Below are 11,095 nucleotides of genomic sequence, written 5' to 3'. Positions count from 1 at the left end.
TTATTATTATTGATACTAAATTATAACGTGACGTTTGCGTCAAACCAACTCGCCATAAAGTGAAAACTGTGTGTTGACAAGAACACACAACGTTGTAGTCCCTTATGGACATCCTGCTTCAATCAGACAGTTCTAATTTAGATAATTTAGGAGACGGCCTTTCGACCCTGCCTGTCAGGATCAATCTGGGCTGAGAGAGATACAGCATCCCTGCTGCAAAATTGAGAAACACGATAAAAAAATATGTTTCTCTACTCGGGAATGGGAATCAAATTCGAATCTTCTGCGCGCGATGGTAGTTGTGATGTGACATCACGAAGCACCCAGCACCTCAGGGTATTGGCTTAGCCAGGTCGTACTGGAAGCAGTCATTGGAGGCCCTCACAGAGTTGCTGGCCTTCCTCCTGGGAGCTGCCACTGGTGGAGAAGCCTTGGTCGTTCCAACGACTGAGGGCGCTGACAGTCTGTGGGGGTCAGCTTTCTCATCCTCGCCCCTACTCTTCATCGTCACCGGAGCGCTAATACGAGAGGCCGATACCTCGCTCTTTGCGTCATTGTAGATCGGTTCATATGAGATCTCCTCACTAGTCACCGAACGTTTGCCTTTTGCTTTCGGGGGAAGATTCAGGTCTACTTTGGTTTCGGCGGCCGTTGAGTATCTGGTGTCATGATCGCTGTAATCCGAAGACATTCGTGAACTTCGATGTTTCTCCAGTTCGAAGTATAGTCCCTTGTCATCCGCTGTTTGATTGGCTGCTAACCGCATCACAACAGCAGAGTCCTCATCTCGCCCTTTCCCATCAGTGTGTTCAAACGCCTGATTAACGAGTCCTGAAGAAGCCGGAGCAGACGGGCTCTCGCTCTCGACCAGGCTCCTTAGGCTGTCTGGACGTGAACCACCGCCGTCTGGGACTGAGCTGTAATCGTCTTGCCCCTCCGTCTGGGGTGCCAACTGGTCGTAGCTTGCCATGATCACGTGCTCCAATATGGAGGAATCCTGACCCAGGCGGGCGTAGCCTTCAGCTTCACTGGCGTTCTTGTCGCCCTCTTCGTCACAGTTTCCGGGGTTGTCAGATTTAGCTCCTCCCTCAGCCTCAGACTGAAGCTTTTTAGACTGGCGTTTCTGCTCGCGTACCTGTAGATTATGTTATTAGAACCAATTAACCAATAACTTAAGTCATGAGTTAACAAGAATGAATACGTCGCATTGATAGATAGACAGGACAATTGGTGCTTTATACATGTATGCATGTTAACATACATAAAATTGTGTATACAATATAATATTTTATTGCAATATGTAACAACCAACACACGTCGATAGATAGATGGACGAATAGATAGATAGATAGATAGATAGATAGATAGATAGATAGATAGATAGATAGATAGAGGGGTGGCAACTAAGTGGGAAGGCAGCACACTTATTGCTAGAAAGACATAATACTTTGATAAACTATTTCGTAAAGCCAAAATAATTCCATCAACTTTGAACTGTGAAACTATCGATAAGGCAGATACAACTAGACCGTATAGCATACCTTAACAACTTTTAGAATTTGTCTCGAAGATTGCAAAAAGGAAGACGAAATAAATTATAATCTGCTTCTATTGATTAAGATCTGCCCTTAAAAGTTTTGTACTGGAATTACTAGCAAGTGAACGCTACGTATTTTAGTGGAACAATTTCAGAGCTTTAATTTCAACACATACCTGACAATGGTGTATTCTAGGCTGCTTATTAGAACAGGTTTGCTAGTGAAGAAGGAAAGTTAACATCTATTTCTAACATGACTGAGCAGAGCCTATTATTATGAACCACTCTTTGGTTATATTTGGCTTGGAATTAGAACACAGGACGTACGTATGCACAGCAATCCAGTGAAGTACCAACTGCAGTAGTGCCAGAGAAGGACAGGCGATTATATTTTGATAGTGAGGCTCTTGGCCTTTTACAAAGAAGCTGTGATTTTTATTCCTACGTGGGTATGATGTTTTACCGAGTATCTCTGCCAGAATGGTGTTAATACCCAATGCACACTGCCAATCAGATTCATAATTAATTAGTAGAAGCCAACTAGATTTATCTTCACGGACGGAGAGGTAAAGGCTACCATTGACATAATACGAGCGATTCCACTGGAGGCCTAAAAAACAAATGTGTTTGGTGTTGAAGAACACAGTCGCACTTACTTATTTTCGGTCGTATTGTTAAAAATTGATAGCCTTTGTTCTAACCATGAAGAAAAATTAGCGTGTCCTCGACTCAATCCAGTGTATCTGTTTGACAATGCGTACTGGTTAGGAGTGGCGACACAAGCAGCTTGCCTCCTAGAATTCTGAATTAAAAGTTTCAATGTTGGCTTAAAAAGGTGCGGTCAAGAGGGGGAAGAAAAAGAAGAGGGGTGCACTCACCTGGAAGGCGGACGTGTACTCTGCGCCATGCTCCTCCAGGAAGTCAGGCGTGGAGTTTATGCGCACTCTTTTGCTTGGGTTCTTTCGCTTATTCGCACGTACGTCATTGGCCGAAATGTAAAGTTCCTGGGAATGAGGAGGGAGACACGTGGTTGTAGTAATCTTATTCTACCTGTAATAATAGAACAAACTACTGAAATTGGATGTACCAAGTCACGGGGTAAACGCACAACAGTGCAGCTTCATCCCAAAAAGGTCAGTCACAGTGGGACAAGGGCTCATTGGTCATTGTCACTGTTCATTGTCATTAGTCATAATATAATATTATGTTTACATCCTCTTTCAACGCTGCAAAGTTATTGAAGAGGCAGGACCACCGAATTTAACGTTCATCTCCGATAGGACAGAGCCACATGAGTGGAGAATTTTAAATATTTCAGTTCAGAACATCCGTTGGGGATTTGAACGAGGGCCATCCGCTCCATTGTCCTACATGATACCAAGTGCAGTGAACAAACCATGTGCCAGGGCAGAATTATTTTGAATAAGTGAATATCTTGAGAGCTTATTATAATAAAACTGAAGATTGTAAATTACAGGTTGGCTAAATATCTCTATTTCAGATACTAAAGCCAACACCGACAATAATGCGGGAAACGACCATTATTACATCTTTCCTATTACTTTTAGGGAGAGAAGTGACTTGAATACAAAGAATAGGAACAAAGATAGCTCAACAAGAAATTCGATTTGAAGAACGGAAACAACTTGTTTAATATTTAAGTGCTACCCGTGGCCACCTGTTCCTGTTGTGAATGATTAAGCCAAAGAGGTTATATTTAGTACTAGTGTTCGTTGCAATGATGTCCCCCACGTAAACGATCGGAGGCTGCCTGTGCCCACTCTGGGACGCTGAACCTCAAGAGTAAGACATGCGCAGTTCAACAGACGGGCGAGTACTTTTCGAAACTCACATGGAGGCGTCTTGGTGTTCTTAGAAGGAAATCCACACGCTTGCTCAGAAATATGGGGGCAGGGTGGTGCTTAATACACAAGAGATCGTGAAGAACGGGATGGGGGTTCAAATTGCTCATGTAAATGGGGGAACGCCGGTCATTCAGATGAACTTACGAAGATCGCCATGTCTGACACTTGAGACACATTGCTGCGAGCTCTAGTATATAACTTCTTTGAGTTAAGCTCTTCACCATTGCTTGCTAAAACATGTGCTCAATTCCTGAAAGTGGATGTACAGTTAAGCCTGCTCTAACGGCCACCTGGATAAGACAAGCACCGGTATAAAAGGTCACCCCCCCCCCCACCTTCTTTTGTTTGTTTGTTTCTTTTAAGTGTTTATTCTTATACAATGACACTGCAAAACGTTTACCTGCACCCCTTCTCTCTAGCTCTCTCTCTCTCTCTCTCTCTCTCTCTCTCTCTCTCTCTCTCTCTCTCTCTCTCTCTCTCTCTCTCTCTCTCTCTCTCTCTCTCTCTCTGTCTGTCTCCTCCTCCTCCCCCCTCCTCCTCCTTCTCCTCCTCTTTTTTGGCATTTACAAAAATGAATTGGTCGCTTTTAAGTACAAGGGGGCTATCCCCAAAAATGCTGTTTTGAGAAAATCGAAGGTAAAAATTTTCACCTTTTGTTCAGTTTCTTTAAAATACAAGGAGAATTTTCCGTTTAACCAACCAGTTATACACACAAGTGAACCTAAACTCCTCTTATAGGTAGGGCAAAGCTCACTTTTGGTGTAGGTCAAGATTTTGGAAACTCCCGAAATCTGGGTTAGCCCGGTTGTCCTTAACAGAGACCAATCAGCCTAATTCATCAAGAATCTACTACCTGTGTTGACGTCGCAGAGTTCCTTCCGGACTCAGAAGTGGTACCAATGCTGGACGTTCTTTCCAGTTCTCTCAGCTGTTCGCTCGTGGTGCTGTAGTAGATCTCAGCATCGTCAGAATCTTTGCCGAACATGGACGATTCTGAATTGCGAGATTTGCGTTTCCTGTAGAAATATATAACACCATTTTAATTACATACGTCACTATTAAAAATTAAGCCACAATGGGGGTGCTTCTGTGTAATCTGCTTAGCTTTCCAATACAAACATAGATAAACAACTTTTTAAAAGCCGAATAAATAGAACAATTAATAAACGATCAATCTTTGTCAAACAATAAGTGATTTACAAATAGACATCAGTTCCTCGTTTTTATTCTATTAATTTTTAATGAATGAATGAATGAATGAATGAATGAATGAATGAATGAATGAAAGAATGAATGAATGAAAGAATAAATGAATGAATGAATGAATGAATGAAAGAATGAATGAATGAATGAATGAAAGAATGAATGAATGAATGAATGAAAGAATGAATGAATGAAAGAATGAAAGAATGAATGAATGAATGAATGAATGAATGAATGAATGAATGAATGAATGAATGAATGAATGAATACCGAGTTAATAAAAGAATACATAGGAGTTTTTTTTTTTTTTAAACTAAATAATATTTGCAAAATTAATACAAAACCTAGAGCGACTAATCTGGTTTTGAACGCTGTACGCTGCACATACCTGGCCAGCAGAACGATAAGAACGATGATGACAGCCACGAGAACAACTCCTGCTACACAGCCGCCAATGATGCCGGCCATGTTCAGCTTACGGCCTGCAAAGATATTATTATGGACTCAAACAATAAAACAGGACAAACGTTTAATCTGCGATCGCCCTTCCCTCTGAAACTTGCAATTATTATTTGAAGAGTGTTGTAGGCAAGACAATAGTTGAAGGAAGAGGAGGAAAGAATGCTGATGTCCAGATATTTTAACAATAATATTTCCATTGTGCAACACAATGAAGAACACAAAAAAGGCTACATGTATCTGCTAACTAGTCAGGCAGACTGTAAGTCAACAGTTGTGACCATCTATCTATCTATCTATCTATCTATCTATCTATCTATCTATCTATCTATCTATCTATCTGTCTAATTATCTATCTATCAGTCTGTCTGTCTATCTATCCACTAATCATACGTGTCCGTTTTCTGACGTTTTTGTGTGAATAGATAGGATGACTCTACCACCTGGTAACTTTTTGTTTGGAAAATATTGACGTTTGTTGGGAAATATAATACCTTTGTCCGAGAGATCACGAGATGACTGCGGTTCTGCATCTGTAGAAATTACAAAATAATATTCGTATAGATAATATAATATGTATAGATCATATATAAATAGATAATTGGACAAAATAATAGATAAATATAGTATAAGAACCGTATGAGTAAACAAACACATAGTAGGCCTACAACTGTACCGAAATTGTTTAAAAACGGACTTTACTTTAAAATCTTGACATTTCTCAGATGCACAGATCAAAATAAATATGATAAGCCATAGTGGCTTTCCCATGCGTTGAACAGAAAGCTTTCCCCCAGCTGAACGATGACAAAATGTCAAATTTCGTTGATTCCCACCACTGGGGACAGATTCCCTGTTAAGCAATAGTTTAGAATAGGGCGACAACACTACACACACACACACAAAACAACAACAACAGGCGCAATAGAGAAGGCTACCTCTTAATAGAAAAAAAAATCTTAACAAAACCGCACGCCTGTTTCTGAGAAATTATACGAGAGATACGATTAACAGCAAAAAAAGTTAATTAATACCCCCATCACCTTGCTATTCCACGAAAGAGAGAGGGTGAGAGAAAGAGAGAGAGAGAGAGAGAGAGAGAGAGAGAGAGAGAGAGAGAGGGGGGGGGAGAGAGAGAAGAGAGAGAGAGAGAGAGAGGGAGAGATATATATATATATATAGAGAGAGAGAGAGTGTGTGTGTGTGTGTGTGTGTGTGTGTGTGTGTGAGAGAGAGAGAGAGAGAGAGAGAGAGAGGGGGGCGGGGACAGAGGGGTGGGGGGAGAGAGTTTATTCTGTTTATATTAAAACATAGAAAGGCTGACATATCATTATATTAGAGTTAAACAGAAAGATATACAGAAAGACAGATGCCTTTTTCGTCTTCTCGGTCTTTGTCATCGGCATCATTTCTTGTATCTCCAGTGACGTCACGATTGTCTTGGGCCGGAGATTCGGTGTATGTCTTCACGGGAAGCAGACCCTGTAGCTTACACGTCAGACGGATTGCCTCGTCTTCATTAGCTGGACATCGTAACAAACAACAATAGATACAGCATTATTTCAAAAGAAACAGAGCAACCATAAAACTGTAAAACAATCACGTTTGTTATCTCCTCCTTCATCTCTAAATGGATATCCCAGTCTCTTGTGCGAAAGCTGCTGTTTGCCACGGGTCCTCCTGACCCTCCTCCCCCTCACCACCATACAGTTTTGGGTCTCTCTGCCTAGAGTTGGGCAAATATGTCTTTTTAAGTGTCTCGTGCATTGAGTAGGCTTCCAGCATATGGTTCCCTGTTTGGTTGCCGGTTCCGTTTGTTGTTAAGGTAGATTATTTACGACTTCAGCGATAGAATTAATATCATTCAAGTATGAACAATTTTCAGTAGATGATAACACAGAAATTACACTTTCCCCACTTTTCTGAAAATCAGTGTTATCACTCTTTCATAGTTAGTGTCGAACATTGACGATACGTTAGTAATACGCATCAGCAGGAAGAGCAGTCTATATCAGCCCCACCCCCCCCCAACAAAAAAAAACTATACACAAAACAACAACAAAAAACAACAACAACAACTAACGACAGCAGAACATGGATCCGTCTATCTCAGAAAAAATGTATTAATTTACTCCCATTGGAACAGTCAACTCACCCTCAAAGCCAATCCAGACGAACTCGGGAAGATGTTCCCGGATTTCCACACGTAAAGTGGCCACGTTACTTTCGTTGAGGACAGCAACAAACGGGAAGTTGATTCTGGGGTCTCGAATGGACTCGCAGTCAAGCCTCTTCTCATTTCCTCCTGATCTGAAATGAGAGGAGTGTACTATGCCTTACTCGTCACTGTGTGGAAGTGTCGTGAAGTGTCGTAAATTATATGGATGTACATGTAACTCAGGAATCAGCTACAAAAAATCCCTAAAATAACATCGTTATTTCAAATGCGGATGACAATACTTTGTCTTGACTCTTAAACTCCATATTGGTAACTTACCTATTTAATTAACCTTTTTCCAGCCCCTGTCACATTACAGTTTTCTCTTGTTTGTTGATATTCGTAGCTGGGCCAATTAAAACTTCGAGATAAAAAAGGATAGTAATTGGCTCTCCGATCGGCTCGATGCTGTGTGTATGTGGGTTTTTTCAGGTTTTTTCCCTTGTTTTTTATGAGAGGTTATTGTTGTTTTTTAATTAATTTTTTTTCTGGGGGGGGGGGGGGTGCGGTGATGGGTTTGAGAAATTGAGGCAGTAGGGGGTTGACGTTTGCAAAATCTCAGACTTAGCTCTGTTTTGACGTAGCGGACACTTGCGTCCGGCCAGGAGCAGATCAAGAGCAATCAATATCGCAGCACAATTTGAACCACTATAGACATATCAGAAACACAAGTTTGCATATTTCATAGTATGTATGTTGTTGCTTGTCTTAATCATTTTCAGGTAAAGAATGTATGGAGAACGGAGTTAATGCAATAAGTGCCTTAAAACAGTGATTCGAGTCTTCATAGGTTGTTGAATGACCAGCATGTGTGTCCTATAAGTTTAAGAAAGAATTAAAGCAAGGCAACAGTTGAAGACTCCAGGGTCAAGGACTGGTGATGTCCTTTTCATTTTCAAATCTCCGTTGTGCAACACAATGATAACATGAAAATCTAAAATGTCTAAAATAATCACTATAAGAACGCTTCAATCGCGGAATACAAAACTTTCAAAGAATCTTACACATGAAAGAAACGTGAAATATCTGGATCTAAACTTCAGCGAGTGCTTGGAGGGCTGTACTGTTTCCCTCTCTTGTTTCTGTCTATCTGTCTTGTTTCTTTCCTGCACCATATGCCCCACTATTGCGTCAATAATGTGCTTCTCTTTACTCAAACTTCAAATTTGAAGTAAAAGTAATGTGTGACAGTTTGATCTCTCTCATGACCTTAAGGGGGGCATCAGGGCAATCTTTGCTTCTCTTTACTTAATCTCTATATTTCAGTTAGAAGCAACGTGCGATCTTACAAGTTTTCCCTGCTTTATGGTTTCCAGTTTGCCCTCTCACCTGACCATAAGGGAGGCATCTGCACACTCTTTGCTTCTCTTCCGGTCAAGGCGCATGTCCACCAGGAACACGGCAATGCTATTGGTCGTAGGCCAGCGCGTGCTCTCAGCCAGACAGGAACAGACGCTGCCTTTGGCGGGTCTGCCAGGTCCCTGGGGGTCAATCTTGGCGAACAAAGTCTTGCCCACAACCACCAGCTCCTGGGGGCTGCAGATGTCTGCAACTAGTGAATCTGGAGACCAATTTTGAAAAACATCACTTTCCTGTTTCAGCACGGATGTAAGGCTGGACATCATTTTGTATTCAGAAAATTGGCACTTTTTAAACAAAATGAGTTTTTATTTTTCTCTGGAAGTTAGAGGATAAGTTTGGTGTTTGTCACAAAAAAAAAAGACAGACACCTCTACCCCCCCCCCCCCCCCCGCCCCCAACCCCCAAGAAAAATAAAATAAAAATAAATAAATAAATAAATAAATAAATAAATAAATAAATAAATAAATAAATAAATAAATAAACAGCCCGATCCACATCCCCCCCAAGCATTACACTACTTAGTCAAAGCTTTTGAGAGTGAGATGGCCTGTAAAGGCTGCTCACTACGGCAGTTTGTCTACAAAAAAATTGAAACAAATTTTATGTTAGGGCTTTTGAGAGGTATAGAATTAAATCTAAATGCACACGAGTGTTGAGAATGACTTGATCTCAAAGGTAATTCTGATGATAATCATTTGACCGAACACATTTTCAGACCTCTATTCCACTTCCGATCGGACATAATCGTCACACAGGGACAAGCGCTGTTTAAATGTGTTGAAATTAGATTTTTTTAAATGTGGTTTGGTAAATCCTCCCAGGGTCTCAAAAAATATGATAGGGATTCCAAAATAACATTTTATAGGTCACCCATTTCAAAGGTAAGAGTTCAAGACCCTTTTTTGTTGCAGTTGTTAAATAAAGTAGCTGTGTAGTTTTAACGCCCCTTTCATCACAGTAAGGTTATCTAAGAGACAGAACCTCTAAATGTAACCCCAATCTCCGATATGACATAGCCATGTGGGTGAAGAGCCTTAAAAACTCCCCCAAACTTTCCAAGTTCCAGAACGCCCAATTTGAAATTCGAAACAGGGCCATCGCCACCACAGCCCAGCATGATATCAACTGAGCTAACAACAGTGTCCCTTTCAACACCTGTCCTAATCCCCCTATCTCTAACAAGCCTCTCACAGCGGCTCGGGCACATTCATTTAGGTTTAGAACGACTTTGCCGTCAAATACGTTTTTAGCCATTGCCGAAAACAGATCTCTTTTACGGGGAGTACTTTCGTTAGATGAAAAACTATCAAAATAGGTTCACTTTGGCTTTAAAGACCAATTTAATGAGGTATGCCATTTTTCTACCTCAGAATTTTAAAGTTATGTCTTCTCAAAGACTAGTTTTGAGAAACAGTTCTTTAAAAGTAATATCTTGATAACGTCTGCGAACATGCCTACAATTTCGATAAAGCAGACAGAGCATTTACTTTCTGACCTCATAGTCAAAGTATTTCAAAACAGCTAAGCATGTCAGATAGAACTTTATAATTCTGAGGTAGCGACTTTAAGACTAATTCGTGTCAAAAGAGGGCTTGGAGATAAAGTGTAAGAGCGGCGCAAAAAATACTTTTGGCAAGTGTTTTACGGCGCTCGCAAGTGCATAAGGTATTAATATGAGCGCAAAAATTAAATAGACATAAAGAAAATAATAATTAATAAATAAATAGCACTTGTATAGCGCATACCCCCGCTCAACAGCAAGCTCTATGCGCATTACACTATATTATTACCCCTAGCAGACCATAGAACACTCCGAAACATTCTCAGCTTCCCTGGAATCATACAGTGCAAGCAACTGATTAAGCGCTCAAACACTAACAAACTGAAAAGATCTTTCGCTGTCTATAGCCGGGTACCCATTCCCACTTGGGTGATGTGAGGAAAATTCGTGTAAAGTGCCTTTCCCAAGGACACAACGTCGGGCCCGTGACGGGATTCGAACCCAGGACCTTACGGTTGCGAGTCCGAGAGCCTAACCACAAGGCCACCGACGCCACAGAAAATAATATCATTCTCACCGTTGACACAGACGTAGGAGAGCATAGTCTGACTAGCCGTGTTCTCTGGGTCTGTGGTGGAGCACGTAACCGTCTCCACGGGCGAACGAACCGTCTGCACCGTACACTTCTCCCGCCCCGAGCACTTCTGCTGTATGGCCTGTAGGTGAGCGGCCGAGACGTCAAACTCACAGTCCTGCTGGCTCGGCTCACAGCACACCTCCTGGGGAATTACAGGGTTGTTGTTTGGGACTAACTTTAAAAAACAGTGTACGTCGGGTTGTCTCTAATAAAAGGCTAGGATCTTCTTCTTCTTCTTCTTCTTCTTCTTCTTCTTCTTCTTCTTCTTCTTCTTCTTCTTCTTCTTCTTCTTCTTCTTCTTCTTCTTCTTCTT

The 11,095-nt window shown here is 41.2% G+C and overlaps 1 protein-coding gene across 1 annotated transcript; it reads right to left on the bottom strand.

The window, feature by feature from the left end:
* Positions 1-43: 43 nt before the first annotated feature.
* LOC101859932 lies at positions 44-4,409 on the bottom strand. Its single transcript, XM_013081816.2, has 3 exons — positions 4,256-4,409; positions 2,416-2,541; positions 44-1,135 (listed from the first exon to the last, which is right to left on the bottom strand). The coding sequence occupies exons 1-3, from the start codon at positions 4,385-4,387 to the stop codon at positions 332-334; spliced, it is 1,062 nt and encodes a 353-aa protein (XP_012937270.2). The 5' UTR covers positions 4,388-4,409; the 3' UTR covers positions 44-331.
* Positions 4,410-11,095: the final 6,686 nt, after the last annotated feature.

The sequence above is a fragment of the Aplysia californica genome, unplaced genomic scaffold (assembly GCF_000002075.1).
Source record: "Aplysia californica isolate F4 #8 unplaced genomic scaffold, AplCal3.0 scaffold00147, whole genome shotgun sequence".
In the NCBI taxonomy this organism is placed as follows: Eukaryota; Metazoa; Mollusca; class Gastropoda; order Aplysiida; family Aplysiidae; genus Aplysia; species Aplysia californica.
The sequence above is the reverse complement of the archived record's forward strand: the minus strand, read 5'-3'. Positions and strand labels throughout refer to the sequence as shown.

Bases quoted from the DNA above. Each gene is read 5' to 3' on its own strand.
- LOC101859932 (XM_013081816.2), bottom strand. From the start codon at position 4,387: ATGTTCGGCAAAGATTCTGACGATGCTGAGATCTACTACAGCACCACG. The intron at 2,542-4,255 runs GTAGTAGATTCT...CCTCATTCCCAG, and splicing joins ACTCTGCGACGTCAACACAG to GAACTTTACATTTCGGCCAA. The intron at 1,136-2,415 runs GTGAGTGCACCC...CATAATCTACAG, and splicing joins AGTACACGTCCGCCTTCCAG to GTACGCGAGCAGAAACGCCA.